This window comes from Anomaloglossus baeobatrachus, chromosome 4 (assembly GCF_048569485.1).
Source record: "Anomaloglossus baeobatrachus isolate aAnoBae1 chromosome 4, aAnoBae1.hap1, whole genome shotgun sequence".
NCBI classification, from domain to species: domain Eukaryota; kingdom Metazoa; phylum Chordata; class Amphibia; order Anura; family Aromobatidae; genus Anomaloglossus; species Anomaloglossus baeobatrachus.
In genome coordinates, this window is record NC_134356.1 from 634,967,371 (window position 1) to 634,982,721 (window position 15,351).

The following is a 15,351-nucleotide window of genomic DNA, read 5'->3' on the forward strand; positions in this document are numbered from 1 at the left end:
TTGGGGGGAGGGGGTTTCCCCCCTTTCAGTGATTTACCTGCTTTTATCTTTTCTGGACTTCTTGCACAAGTTCCAGGCGCTAGCGAGGGCCCTTTGGTCACCCTCCTGGTACACAGCTGGTTAACCGGTGTCCCTGCGGCTGATCACAGCTGTGACGATACCCACAGGAGAATTCGGTGCTGCTGTCACCTAGGCACAGGCTGGGAGGGGAGGGAGCAGGGAGGAGAGCGCCCGGGGGAAGCAACAGACAAACAAGTGCGAGGATCACAGCACTAAAGAAGGGGAGGGCAGTGCCAGCACCCCAGGTGCCCCCCACCACACACACTGCACAGAAGGATGTGCAAGCAGCTCTATTGGAGTCCGGGGACCACTCTGACCCTGGGCATTCAGCTGGAGGAAGGTTTGGGCAAAGACGTCAGAGCCCAGTCTGCCATCGATCAGGTCAGTGAAGTCTTGCCGTGTTCTGCCATGGCCGTGATACCAGTGACGCCTGACGGTGCTGCCAGCTGGGCATGATTCATGCCAAAAACCACATTACCAGCAAAGTCAATGCCGTGGCATATGTATAATCCATTGCTGCAGTTTTAGCTTTGACTGTTCCTAACTCGCACAGGGAGTATGTATACCGTATGCTTCGTTTTATAAGACGCACCGCAAATTTTGAAAAATAGGAAAAAATAATTTTTAACTTTAAAATGAGGGTCAGTCTTATAATCCTAGTGCGTCTTATATTAACTTCCCAGGGGGAAGCAGCGGTGGGGGGGGGCTGCCCAGGAGGGTCACAGAAGGCAGGGTCAGCGATGCTGTGGGCTCGGAGGAGGGGGTGTCGCTGGTCAGAGGACGGAGGGTCGGTGATGCTGTGGGCTCGGAGGAGGGGGTAACGCTGGTCAGAGGACGGAGGGTCGGTGATGCTGTGGGCTCGGAAGAGGGGGTGTCGCTGGTCAGAGGTCGGAGGGTCGGTGATGCTGTGGGCTCGGAGGAGGGGGTGTCGCTGGTCAGAGGTCGGAGGGTCGGTGATGCTGTGGGCTCGGAAGAGGGGTTGTCGCTGGTCAGAGGTCGGAGGGTCGGTGATGCTGTGGGCTCGGAAGAGGGGGTGTCGCTGGTCAGAGGTCGGAGGGTCGGTGATGCTGTGGGCTCGGAAGAGGGGGTGTCGCTGGTCAGAGGTCGGAGGGTCGGTGATGCTGTGGGCTCGGAGGAGGGGGTGACGCTGGTCAGAGGACGGAGGGTCAGTGATGCTGTGGGCTCGGAGGAGGGGGTGACGCTGGTCAGAGGATGGAGGGTCGGTGATGCTGTGGGCTTGGAGGAGGGGTGGACGGAGTGTTGCTGGTCAGTGGACAGAGGGTCGGTGATGCTGCGGGCTCGTCGGAGGGGGGATCATGGCTCAGGAGGGTTAGCGATACTGCGGGCTCGGAGGTGTTGCGGCAGCGGGTGCTATTGATTTGCCTGCGTGCTCCATTGAACTACTGACGGTTAACGCGATGGACCTCAAGAAAATGACTGCCGAGGCGGAATGTGCGCAGCTTGACCTCCGTGGTCATTTTCTTGAATTCCATCACGTCACCCACCGGCAGATCAATGCAGCCTGCAGTATCGCTAACCCTCTGTCCTGTGACCCTCTTTAGCCGCTCCACTACAGTGACAGTCTCCTCTGAGCCCTCAGCATGGCCGATCCTGCCTCCTGTGACCCCCCCCCCCCCCCTCCCATTTCACCACTGCTGGAGCAGGGGGTATCTTGGCTCAGGAAGGTCAGTGGACGGAGGGTCGGCGATACTGCGGACTCGGAGTTGTCGCTGCAGCCAGTGCCATTGATCTGCCTGTGGGCTCCATTGAACTGCCGGCGGTTGATGTGTTGGACTTCAAGAAAATGGCCGCGGTGGCGACGTGTTCGCAGATTGACCCCTCTGGCCATTTTCTTTCATCGCGTCAACCGCAGGCAGTTCAGTGCAGAATGGAGCCTGCAGTATTGCCGACCCTCCAGCCTGTGACCCTCTTTAGCCACCCCACTGCAGTGATACCGCCTCCTCCGAGCCCTCAGTATCGCCGACCCTCCATCCTGTGACCCCCGCTTCACTACCACTGCCCCAGTAAGCCGTATCCGGATTAATAAAGCTCATCCCCATTTCTCCCCCCTTTTTTTTTTTTTTTTTTTTTTTTTTTTTGGGGTGGGGTGGGGGGTGCGTCTTATAATCCGGAAAATATAATCTATCATATGGGCATCTGCAACACGTCTAGTGCCTGGGTGAATGACTACACCTTGAACTTTTTTTTTTTTTTTTTGTCTCTGACTTGCCTTTCTTTGTGCTTGTTTTTGCAGAAAGTTGGTGTCAATGGTCCCCCGGACTCGCAGGTTCGCTGCCCATCAGTGATAGAATTTGGAAAATATGAAATTCAGACGTGGTACTCCTCTCCGTATCCACAGGAGTACACGAGGTGGGTGCGGTAAGCATGATAGAAGTAGTGGGGATAGATAAATGATATAATCTAAATTATTTATATTAATATTATGTATGTAATATTTTTTTGTATATTATACTGATGCTTGCCAGATACACTTTATATTAATATAAATGATCGATGTCCTATTTGTTATATATATTATACCGTACACACATACTCACATGCCGTACTATACCACACTCTCCAATACCTTTTCAGGCTTCCCAAGTTGTACCTATGTGAATTTTGCCTCCGTTACATGAAAAGTCAAACCATGCTACAGCAGCACAAGAAAAAATGTGGCTGGTTCCATCCGCCGGCCAACGAAATCTACCGCAAGGACAACCTCTCTGTTTTTGAGGTAAATAGCACTGGGTCTTGGGTCGCTCACTCTGCACCAGTATTGGACTTTTTTTTTTTTTTTTTTGCCAATGCCATTTACAGAGCACCCTTCCCCCACCCCCCTCCCCCCCCATATGCAGTGAGGCACTTTCGGGGTTAGCTCTGTAATTACTTTTCCTTATTTCTGGCTTTAGGTGGATGGGAAAGTGAGTACGATCTACTGCCAAAATCTCTGCCTTCTGGCCAAGCTCTTCCTGGACCACAAGACCCTGTATTACGACGTGGAGCCCTTCCTCTTCTACGTGCTAACGCAGAATGATGCTAAAGGATGTCATCTGGTTGGATATTTCTCCAAGGTGAGTTGGACGCCTGCGGCCGAGCTCTTTCTCTCTGGAGACGGCGCTCTGACTCAGCCGATTCCTGAAAGTAGGTTACACCTATGCTGTACCATCCAGGACGAGGGATGTGCCGGGGACAATATGGCTGTGTCACTCTGACCTCTTCACATGCAGTGCTGCAGACCGCGCCTAAAACCGTCCCACGTGATCTGAGGTTCACTGGTGATAAATAGCCACGTGTCCAGTATTGTTTTATGGAAACTGGTTGTAAATTACTAGATTTGTTTCAGGTCTTTCATTCAGATTTGCTCCTCCAAAAAAGATTTGCAGCGCGGTATTAGTATAGTGTCGCTATCACAATGTAAAATACAGTTCAATGGCCACGGGCTGTTATTTTACATATATGCTTATAGCCGAGTGTAATTTGTCATTTGGCACAGTGAGGTCCCTGTATGATTATATATGCCGTATTTCGTCCCTCCTATAGTATGAGATTTTAGTGCCCTCCTTTAGTATATACTCTGCACCCCGCCCCCTTTTAATGTGACTGTAGTGTTCTCCTTTTGGTATATACTCCCCCTTTAATATGTGAGTCAGAGTCCTCCTTTGATATATACTTTCCCCCCTCTTTAATATGTGATTTTACATGTCCTTCTTTACTATATGCTTTTCTTTATCGTTCCTTATGGGAGACCCAAACCATGGGTGTATAGCTACCGCCTCCGGAGGACACACAAAGTACTACACTCAAACGTGTAGCTCCTCCCTCCGGCTATATACACCCCCTGGATGACAATCTACCCAGTTCAATGCTTTGTGTTTCAGGAGGTCACACACACTTGCATTCTCTGATATTTTTTTCATTTTTATTTTTATTTTTAAAGATTTGGAAGAAAAGCGGGTCCAGTCTGGACTCCCGGCATGTCCCTTCACGCCCCACTCTGCGGGGTGCTGTTAAGGTTGACTTTAATAAGGCTGGAGCCTTTACATGCCGAGCTCCTTCGCATCCTCTGTCGAGGCTCTGTTTGAAGTGGGAGCCATCACGGTCCTCTCTGCTTGCAGGAGGCCGGTCTCCATCCGCAGCCCTGTCTGGTCCCTGCTGGAAGGAGCGTTTACCCCCCTCTCCAGGGACATGGCCCTGCGTCTCAAAAGCTAAGTATTGAGACGCTTTTCAGGGGTCCCGGGTACTTTTATTTGGGGGACAGTATGTGTTTTAACTTTACTGTAAATTTCGGCCGGTTCTGGGAGTTTCCTCTGAGAACCGCGCCGAAGGTGCCTGCTGGTCGGCCGCGTTTTGAAATCTAGGCCCCGGCTTCAGTTTGGGCCTAGTTTCGTTTTCGGCTTCCCTGCATGTTTTGCATACGGCGCCGCCCACCGCCCGACCAGCAGAGGGGAGGACTCTCCTCTCTGGGGAGATGTGCCCTCCCCTGTATCTCTTCCTGTATCTCTCTGCCCTCCGTTTTTCCCGCTCCTGGGCTTATACACGCCCCCCCTCCTCCTCCCAGCGCCATTTTCTCAGCGTTCTTACACTGGACGGCGCTGGGAGCTGCAGCTGCTGCTGTTTTGGGAAAGCTGTCGCTTCACTGGGACTTGGAGTTGTGGAATCCGGAGGGCACACAGAGAGTGGTGTGGTAAGCCACAACCTCTGGTTGTGGGCATTTTATTATACACTTTCAGGCATTCTGCAGAGCTTCCACCTCAGCAGCATGTCTGTCACCCGGAGCATGGCTGCAAACATGTACGCTATATGCACTGCATGTAAGCGCATTCTGCCAGAGCCGAGCACATACCCACATTGTGATGCCTGTGCTAATATGGTTGTGTCTCAGCCTGGAGCCTCCTCAGGGGTCCCCTCGGCTGCTCCGGCCCCGGTGGCTGAACCCCCGGCTTGGGTAGCGTCTTTTTCACAAGCTATTTCCCAGTCTTTTGCCGACTCCATGGGGCAGCTGTCCCGGACACTGCTTTCCATGCATCAAACCCCTTCCCAGGGTGCCTCTGCTGCTCAGAGCTCTGCGGAGCCCTCAGAGCATGTTCTAGGTCCCAGTCCCCCTAAACGGAGACGCAGGGACCCTTCTCCCTCGTCCCACGGCTCTGATTCACGTGCCGAGGTGCAGGGCGAGGAGGATTCGTTTACTGTGGGCTCAGACGCTACTTCTATGTACCCCATTGATTTGTCTGAGGGTGATGCGGATGTTAGTGACTTGATTGCGTCCATTAACTCCGTTCTGAACCTCAACCCACCAGAGTCAGAGGAACAAACCTCTCTGGTAGAGATTCACCAGTTTACCTCTCCTAAGAAAGCTAAAAGTATGTTTTTTAACCACTCCAGCTTTCAGACCACTGTTAACAAGCCCAGGGCCTGTCCTGACAAACGTTTTCTGAAGCGTAGTTCGGATGACCGTTTTCCTTTTCCACCAGAGGTGGTTAAGGAATGGGCCCAGTCCCCAAAGGTGGACCCTCCGGTGTCCAGAATCTCAGCCCGCACAGTCGTAGCTGTGGCTGATGGCACTTCTCTTAAGAATCCCACTGACCGCCAGGTTGACCTTCTGGCCAAGTCTGTATATGAGGCGGAAGGAGCCTCGTTCTCCCCGTCTTTTGCGGCAGTATGGGCTCTTAAGGCAGTCTCTGCCTCTCTGGTGGAGATGCATTCACTCACCAGGGACTCTATTCCTGAGATGGATGCCTTAACTTCTCAAGCTTCGGCTTTTGCATCCTACGCCATGTCTGCCATCCTGGAGGCTTCTCACCGCACGGCGGTGGCCTCAGCTAACTCCCTCGCGATCCGCAGGATCTTGTGGCTTCGAGAGTGGAAAGCAGACGCTTCCTCTAAGAAGTATCTTGCGAGTCTCCCTTTTGCTGGGTCCCGGCTGTTTGGGGAACAGCTGGATGACATAATTATGGAAGCTACGTGCGGAAAGAGTACTTCCTTGCCACAAACTAAGACCAGGAAACCGGTCCAGAGCAGGAACCAGTCGAATTTTCGTTCCTTTCGTTCCTCTAACTGGTCAGCCTCTAAGCCCTCGACCTCGTCCACTACCGCAGCCAAGGATCGTAAACCCAACTGGCGCGCAAAGCCGCGTCCTCAAAAGGCCGGAGGAGCCGCTGCCACTAAGGCAGCCTCCTCTTGACTATCTGGCTGCGCCAGCAACGTCCTTGGTCGGTGGCAGGCTCTCCCACTTTGGCGACGTGTGGTTTCAACACGTCTCCGATCAGTGGGTGCGGGATATCATCTCCCACGGCTACAGGATAGAATTTTCTTCCAGCCCGCCAAACAGATTTTTTCTGTCCACCCCCCCCCCTGCGCCAAAGCCGCCGCCTTCTCTCAGGCCGTGGCATCCCTGCAGGCCAACGGTGTAATTGTTCCGGTTCCCGCCCGGGAACGGTTCAGCGGTTTCTACTCAAACCTCTTTCTAGTCCCCAAAAAGGATGGTTCCTTCCGGCCCATCCTGGTTCTCAAGCTTCTCAACAAGCATGTTCAGGTGCGGCACTTTCGCATGGAATCTCTGAGATCGGTCATTGCCTCAATGACCCAAGGAGATTTTCTTCGGCGCTCCATTGGGAGACCCAGACGATTGGGTGTATAGCACTGCCTCCGGAGGCCACACAAAGCATTACACTAAAAAGTGTAAGGCCCCTCCCCTTCTGGCTATACACCCCCCGTGGGATCACGGGCTGCTCAGTTTTCAAGCTTTGTGCGAAGGAGGTCAGACATCCACGCATAGCTCCACTGTTTAGTCAGCAGTAGCTGCTGACTATATCGGATGGAAGAAAAGAGGGCCCATACTAGGGCCCCCAGCATGCTCCCTTCTCACCCCATTCCTATTGGCGGTGTTTGTTAAGGTTGAGGTACCCATTGTGGGTACGGAGGCTGGAGCCCACATGCTGCTTTCCTTCCCCATCCCCCTGAGGGCTCTGAGGAAGTGGGATCTTACCGGCCCCCAAGCCCTGAGGCCGGGCTCCATCCACAGACCCGTAGAACCTGCTGGATACGGAGCTGGGTACCGTTCAGGGACAAGGCCCTGCGACTTTCAGGTACTCTGTGTCCCCGTACGGACAGGCCGCGCACACTCCAGACTTGCTGGGTGTGCTAGTGCGCCGGGGACAGTAGCGCTGCGCGCTGGGGTTACAGTCACTACAGTTTCTCTGAGGGACTTTATGTGTTGGGGACTGCCGCGCCGGCCGCCCCTGGAGCGGCGGCGCGGCTGAGACTTGTGGTGCGCCGGGGACTTAGCGCCGACCGTGCTTTTACGACGGCGGCGCTTATAAATCTAGTCCCCAGCTTTTGCGGCCTAGCTCCGCTTCGTTCCCGCCCCCACCCTGTCAATCAGGGCAAGGGAGAGACGCTGTACGATAGTCAGCGCCGAGGGCTGGAGTCTGATTTACATACTCCAGCCCTCTCACTGGGCACAGTGGGACGCCAGTTCCCGCTCTTTGTCTGCAGCACGCCCAGGGCCCGCCCCTCTCCACAGGACGCCGGCAGCCATTCCTACATGCAGTCTGGCTGGAGAACGGACACAGGCTCTGGGAGACCCAGACAAGGGATTTCTGGCGACCACACACCCGCGTTAAGCGGGCGGTAAGCAGCACATTAGTGCTGGCCCCACTAGTGCCAGTGTTATATTGGTGAATTTTTTTCTCTATACCATATATATATATATATATAATTGCACTGTAAGGTCGCTTCTTGGCTTATACCCCTATATTGCTCTGAGGAGACGACAACATGTCATCCGCAAAACGCAAGGGTGCCAAGACACAGGCTGCATACGCTGCTTGTGCCGCTTGTGGGGCTGATCTACCGGCAGGTTCCAAAGACCCCCATTGTGTGCAATGTTCGGTCCCTGTGCCACTTCGTCAGCCGGAGTCTATGGTGGTAGTGGCCCAGGCAGAGTCACCGGTGAACCCTGTCCCGGTGACGGGGACAGAGTTTGCAGTTTTTGCTGACAAGATGTCTGTCACTATGACAAAAATCCTAGAGACCTTGCAGGCCAGGCCGGTCACTCAGACCATGGACACTGCTGCGTCAATGTTCCCCGGTCCCCCTCAGTTGGAGTTAATCCGTGCTTCAAGGGGGTCCCAGGCATCTCAGGCTGAAGGCTCTGACTCAGATGACAGTCCCAGGCAGCCTAAGCGAGCTCGCTGGGAGAGACCCTCCACGTCATCACGCGGATCAGGGTCTCAGCGAGAAGAGTCTCTGCGTGATGAGACAGAGGAGGGTGATCAGGAGTCTAATCCTGACACCGCTCTCAATCTGGATACTCCTGATGGTGACGCCATGGTAAATGACCTTATAGCGGCCATCAATAGACTGTTGGATATTTCTCCCCCAGCCCCTTCAGCAGAAGAGGCAGCTGCACAGCAGGAGAAGTTCCATTTCAGGTATCCCAAGCGTAAACTGAGTACTTTTCTGGACCACGCTGACTTCAGAGAATCAGTCCAGAAACACCAGGCTTATCCAGACAAGCGTTTTTCCAAACGTCTTAAGGATACACGTTATCCCTTTCCCCCTGACGTGGTCAAACGCTGGACCCAGTGTCCAAAGGTGGATCCCCCAATCTCCAGGCTTGCGGCTAGATCCATAGTTGCAGTGGAGGATGGGGCTTCACTTAAAGATGCCAATGACAGACAGATGGACCTTTGGTTGAAATCTGTCTATGAAGCTATCGGCGCGTCATTTGCTCCAGCATTCGCGGCCGTGTGGGCACTCCAAGCTATTTCAGCTGGTCTGGCACAGGTGGACTCTATCATACGTCCAGCAGTGCCGCAAGTGAAGTCCTTAACTTCGCAAATGTCTGCGTTTGCGACCTATGCTATCAACGCTGTCCTGGACTCTACGAGCCGTACCTCAATGGCGTCTGCCAACTCGGTGGTTTTGCGCAGAGCCTTGTGGTTAAAAGAATGGAAAGCGGATTCTGCTTCCAAAAAATGTTTAACCAGCTTGCCACTATCTGTAGACAGACTGTTTGGTGAGCAATTGGCTGAAATCATTAAACAGTCCAAGGGTAAAGACTCCTCCTTACCCCAGCCCAGATCAAGCAAACCTCAACAAAGGAGGTGGCAGTCGAGGTTTCGGTCCTTTCGAGGCTCCGGCAAGGCCCAATTCTCCTCATCCAAAGGGACTCAGAGCAAAAGGGCTCAGATTCCTGGCGGGCTCACTCACGCCCCAAGAAAGCAACCGGAGGAACCACTTCAAAGGCGGCTGCCTCATGACTTTCGGCCTCCTCCCTCCGCATCCTCGGTCGGTGGCAGGCTCTCCCGCTTTTGCGACATTTGGCTGCCACAGGTCAAGGACCGGTGGGTAACAGACATTTTGTCTCACGGGTACAGGATAGAGTTCAGTTCTCGTCCTCCGCCTCGGTTCTTCAGAACTTCCCCACATCCCGACCGAGCAGAGGCTCTTCTGCAGGCGGTGGGCTCACTAAGAGCAGAAGGAGTGGTGATCCCTGTTCCTCTTCAGGAACAAGGGCAAGGTTTTTACTCCAATCTCTTCGTGGTTCCAAAAAAGGACGGCTCGTTCCGTCCTGTTCTGGACCTAAAGCTGCTCAACAAGCATGTGAACGCCAGGCGGTTCCGGATGGAATCCCTCCGCTCCGTCATTGCCTCAATGTCTCAAGGAGATTTCCTTGCATCAATAGACATCAAAGATGCTTATCTCCACGTGCCGATTGCTACAGAGCACCAACGTTTTCTACGTTTTGTGATAGGTCACGAACATCTCCAGTTCGTAGCTCTGCCATTTGGTCTGGCGACAGCCCCACGGGTTTTCACCAAGGTCATGGCGGCAATGGTAGCAGTCTTGCACTCCCAGGGACACTCGGTGATCCCTTACTTGGACGATCTACTTGTCAAAGCACCCTCTCAAGAGGCATGCCAACACAGCCTGAATGTTGCGCTAGAGACTCTCCAGACTTTCGGGTGGATCATCAACTTTTCAAAGTCAAATCTGTCACCGACTCAATCACTAACGTATCTTGGCATGGAGTTTCATACTCTCTCAGCGATAGTGAAGCTTCCGCTGGACAAGCAGCGGTCACTACAGACAGGGGTACAGTCTCTCCTTCACGATCAGTCGCACTCCTTAAGGCGCCTCATGCACTTCCTAGGGAAGATGGTGGCAGCAATGGAAGCAGTCCCGTTTGCACAGTTTCATCTGCGCCCACTTCAATGGGACATTCTCCACCAATGGGACGGGAAGTCAACTTCCCTGGACAGGAAAGTCTCCCTTTCCCAGACGGCCAAGGACTCTCTGCAATGGTGGCTTCTTCCCACCTCATTATCACAGGGAAGATCATTCCTGCCCCCATCCTGGGCAGTGGTCACGACAGACGCAAGTCTGTCAGGGTGGGGAGCAGTTTTTCTCCACCACAGGGCTCAAGGGACGTGGACTCAGCAGGAGTCCACCCTTCAGATCAATGTTCTGGAAATCAGGGCAGTGTATCTAGCCCTACTAGCTTTCCAGCAGTGGCTGGAAGGAAAGCAGATCCGAATTCAGTCGGACAACTCCACAGCGGTGGCATACATCAACCACCAGGGAGGGACACGCAGTCGGCAAGCCTTCCAGGAAGTCCGGCGGATTCTGCTGTGGGTGGAGGACAGAGCATCCACCATATCAGCAGTTCACATCCCGGGCGTAGAAAACTGGGAAGCAGACTTCCTCAGTCGCCAGGGTATCGACGCAGGGGAATGGTCCCTTCACCCGGACGTGTTTCAGGAAATCTGTCGCCGCTGGGGGGTGCCGGACGTCGACCTAATGGCGTCGCGGCACAACAACAAGGTCCCGACGTTCATGGCGCGGTCTCGCGATCAAAGAGCTCTGGCGGCAGACGCCTTAGTGCAAGATTGGTCGCAGTTCCGGCTCCCTTATGTGTTCCCACCTCTGGCACTCTTGCCCAGAGTGCTACGCAAGATCAGATCCGCTTGCAGCCGCGTCATACTCGTCGCCCCAGACTGGCCGAGGAGGTCGTGGTACCCGGATCTGTGGCATCTCACGGTCGGCCAACCGTGGGCACTACCAGACCGACCAGACTTACTGTCCCAAGGGCCGTTTTTCCATCGGAATTCTGCGGCCCTGAACCTGACTGTGTGGCCATTGAGTCCTGGATCCTAGCGTCTTCAGGATTATCCCAAGGAGTTGTTGCCACCATGAGACAGGCTAGGAAGTCCACTTCTGCTAAGATCTACCATAGAACGGTACAAGGAGTATCCCCCTGGCCATTCGCGTTACCTACTTTTCTTTCCTTCCTGCAATCTGGGTTGGAAAAGGGCTTGTCGCTCGGCTCCCTTAAAGGGCAAGTCTCGGCACTATCCGTGTTTTTCAGAAGCGTCTAGCACGACTTTCTCAGGTGCGCACGTTCCTGCAGGGGGTTTGTCATATAGTCCCTCCGTACAAGCGGCCGTTAGATCCATGGGATCTAAACAGGGTACTAGTTGCTCTCCAGAAGCCGCCCTTCGAGCCTCTGAGGGATGTTTCACTTTCTCGTCTCTCACAGAAAGTGGTCTTTCTAGTGGCGGTCACGTCTCTTCGGAGAGTGTCTGAGCTAGCAGCGCTGTCATCCAAGGCTCCCTTCCTGGTGTTCCACCAGGACAAGGTAGTGCTGCGCCCCATTCAGGAGTTTCTCCCTAAGGTGGTATCCTCTTTTCATCTTAATCAGGATATCTCCTTGCCTTCCTTTTGTCCTCATCCAGTTCTTCGGTATGAAAAGGATTTACATTAGTTAGATCTGGTGAGAGCACTCAGAATCTACATTTCCCGCACGGCGCCCCTGCGCCGCTCGGATGCACTCTTTGTCCTTGTCGCTGGTAAGCGCAAAGGGTCGCAGGCTTCAAAAGCCACCCTGGCTCGATGGATCAAAGAACCAATTCTTGAAGCCTACCGTTCTGCTGGGCTTCCGGTTCCATCAGGGCTGAAGGCCCACTCTACCAGAGCCGTGGGTGCGTCCTGGGCATTACGACACCAGGCTACGGCTCAACAGGTGTGCCAGGCAGCTACCTGGTCGAGTCTGCACACTTTCACCAAACATTATCAGGTGCATACCTATGCTTCGGCGGACGCCAGCCTAGGTAGAAGAGTCCTGCAGGCAGCAGTTACCTCCCCGTAGGGGAAGGCTGTCTTCGCAGCTCTAACATGAGGTATTTCTTTACCCACCCAGGGACTGCTTTCTTCAGCGCTCTATTGGGAGACCCAGACGATTGGGGTATAGCTACTGCCCTCCGGAGGCCACACAAAGCACTACACTAAAAAGTGCAAGGCCCCTCCCCTTCTGGCTATACCCCCCCGTGGTATCACGGGTTCTCCAGTTTTCAAGCTTTGTGCGAAGGAGGTCAGACATCCACGCATAGCTCCACAGATTTTAGTCAGCAGTAGCTGCTGACTATTTCGGATGGAAGAAAAGAGGGCCCATATAGGGCCCCCAGCATGCTCCCTTCTCACCCGTGGATGGTGTTGTAAGGTTGAGGTACCTATTGCTGGTACGGAGGCTGGAGCCCACATGCTGTTTTCCTTCCACATCCCCCTGAGGGGCTCTGAGGAAGTGGGATCCTGCCGGCCTCAAAGCTCTGACGCCGGGCTCCATCCACAGACCCATTTGAACCTGCTGGATACGGAGCTGGAGTACCGTTCAGGGACATGGCCCTGCACCATTACAGGTACTCTGTGTCCCCGTACACACAGGCACAGCACACTCCAGACTTGCTGGGTGTGCTAGTGCGCCGGGGACAGTAAAGGGTTACAGTCACTGCAGCTTTGCTGAGTGACTTTGTGTTTTGGGGACTACCGCGCCGGACGCTCCGGGAGCGGCGGCGCGGCTGGGACTTGTAGTTCGCCGGGGACTGGGCGCCGACCGCGCTTTTACGGCGGCGGCGCTTATAAATCCAGTCCCCGGCTTCTGCGGCCTAGTGCCGCTTCGTTCCCGCCCCCTCCCTGTCACTCAGGGAAGGGGACAGGCGCTGAGCAATCAGCAGCGCCGAGGGCTGGAGCCTTTTTACATGCTCCAGCCCTCTCACTGCACACTGTCGGACGCCGGATTCCCGCTCTGCCTTGGGGGCACGCCCACGGCCCGCCCCTCCTCACACGAGCTGGGGAAGAAGCCGGCAGCCATTACTGCAGTCCGAGCTCGGACTTTCGGCACCAAGGCAGGACGGTGGCGATCATACACCCGCTTATAGGCGGGCGGTAAGAGGCACACATAGTGCTGACCACGATATAACTGCAGTGTGTACATGTGTTGTTTTTTTTACTGCATAGGTCGCTATATGCCCGCTTGGGGAGCGACACATCAGCAGCAGGAAAGCAGGTGTGCTAAGGCACAGGCTTTCTAGGCTGCTTGTATTGCACGACTGAGGTGTTCATTTGTGTTTATGCTTATATGCTATACATTGCACTGTACAGTCGCTAGTCTTAGCTATATTCTCCTGGAATGGCTAGACTACAGCAGCAGAAAACCAAGGGTGCTGGGGCACAGGTTTTTTTCTATGCTGCTTGTATTGCATGGGCTGCAGTGTGCATTTGTACTTGTGCTTGTATGCTATACAGTGCACTGTAGGGTCACTCTTCTGGGCTATATTCCCCTAGATGACTAGTATACAGCAGCAGAAGAGCAGGGGTGCCAGGGCACAGGCTTCTATGCTGCTTGTATTGCTTGTGCTGCAGTGGTCTTTTGTACTTTATGCCTGTATGCTATACATTGCAATGTACGGTCACCAATCTTGGCTATATACTTCTAGATAGCTAGTCGGCAGCGGCAAAAAAGCAACACAGATTTCAGTGCTGTTTTTACTACATGGGATGCTGTTCATGACACCGTCCCATTGTGTGCATGCTCCCCTGTAGCACGTCGTCTGCCGGGGTCTCTAGCACTTCGTCTGCCGGGGCTCTACTAGTTGTGGCCAAAGAAACCTCCTGTCAACCCTGTCCATGGACAGGGACGGAGTAGTCATAATATAGAGATTTGCACCCATGGGCAATCTACTTGACCAAAAGGCAGCTCTTCAGGGCTTTGATACTGACATCGCTCTCAATCCGGATACACCGGGTGGTAACGCCATACGGAATGATCCTATACCGTCCATCAATGGAAGGTTGGATCTTTCTCCCTCAGCTCCCCCAGTGGAGATAGGAGACGAACAGGAGAAGTTCCTTTTCAGTATCTCACGCAGATATTGAGTATTTTTCTGGCCACGCTGACTTCAGAGAAGCAGTCCAGGAACACCACGCTTACCAGATAAGCGTCTTCTCCAAACGTTTTTAGGATACACGTTATCCCTTTTCCCCTGACGTGGTCAGCGCTGGACCCAGGGTCCAAAGGTGGATTCTCCAATCTCCAGGCTTGCATATAGAGCCATAGTTGCACTGGAGATGGGGCTTCACTTAAAGATGCCATTCACAGACAGATGGACTCTGGTTGAAATCTGTCTAGGAGGCTATCGGCGTGTCGGTTGCTCCGGCATCCACAGCCGTATTGGCAACCTAACCTTTTCACGTAACCCCGCAATGTCTGCACTGCGACTTACCCTGTTAATACTGTCCTAAAAGTACAGTCGAGGTTTCGGTCCTTCCCAAGCTCCGGCAGGTCCCAATTGTCCTCGTGCAAAAGGGCTACAAAACCTCAGATGGGCTCAGATTCCGGCCGGGCTCAATCTCGCCCAACGAAGGCAGTCGGAGGAACCGCTACCAAGGCGGTCTCCTCAGGACTCTCAGCTCTCTCTCTCTCTCTCCGCATCCGCGGTTGATGGCAGACTCCCCCGCCTTTGGCGACATTTAGCTGCCACAGGTCACGGACCGGTGGGTGACGGACATTGTGCTCACGTGCACAGGACAGTGTTCTGTTCTCGTCCTCCGACTCCATTCTTCAGAACGGCCCCACCTCTCCACCGAGCAGATGCCCTGCTGCAGGCGGTGGACGCTCTAAGAGCAGAAGGAGTGGTGATCCCTGTCCCCCCTCAGGAACGAGGGCGAGGGTTTGTACTCCAATCTCTTTGTGGCTCCAAAAATGGACGGTTCCTTCCGTCCTGTTCTGGTCCTGAAACTGCTCCACGAGCATGCGAACGCCAGGCGGTTCCGGATGGGATCCCTCCGATCCGTCATTGCCTCAATGTCTCGAGGAGACTTCCTTGCCTCAACAGACATCAAAGATGCCTATCTCCACGTGCCAATTGCTACGGAGCACCAACGTTTTCTACGTTTTGTGATAGGAGACGAACATCTTCAGTTCGTAGCTCTGCCATTCAGTCTGGCGAC

At 53.9% G+C, this 15,351-nt stretch overlaps 1 protein-coding gene across 1 annotated transcript in view; it reads left to right on the top strand.

Annotated features, from left to right (window-relative positions):
• KAT6A (lysine acetyltransferase 6A) overlaps positions 1–15,351 on the top strand; it is a 69,119-nt gene that overhangs the window by 28,981 nt on the left and 24,787 nt on the right. The window contains exons 9-11 of the mRNA XM_075346406.1: positions 2,315–2,430; positions 2,656–2,797; positions 2,973–3,134. Coding sequence (XP_075202521.1) covers positions 2,315–2,430; positions 2,656–2,797; positions 2,973–3,134 — 420 coding nt within the window. The remainder of the gene's footprint in view (positions 1–2,314; positions 2,431–2,655; positions 2,798–2,972; positions 3,135–15,351) is intronic.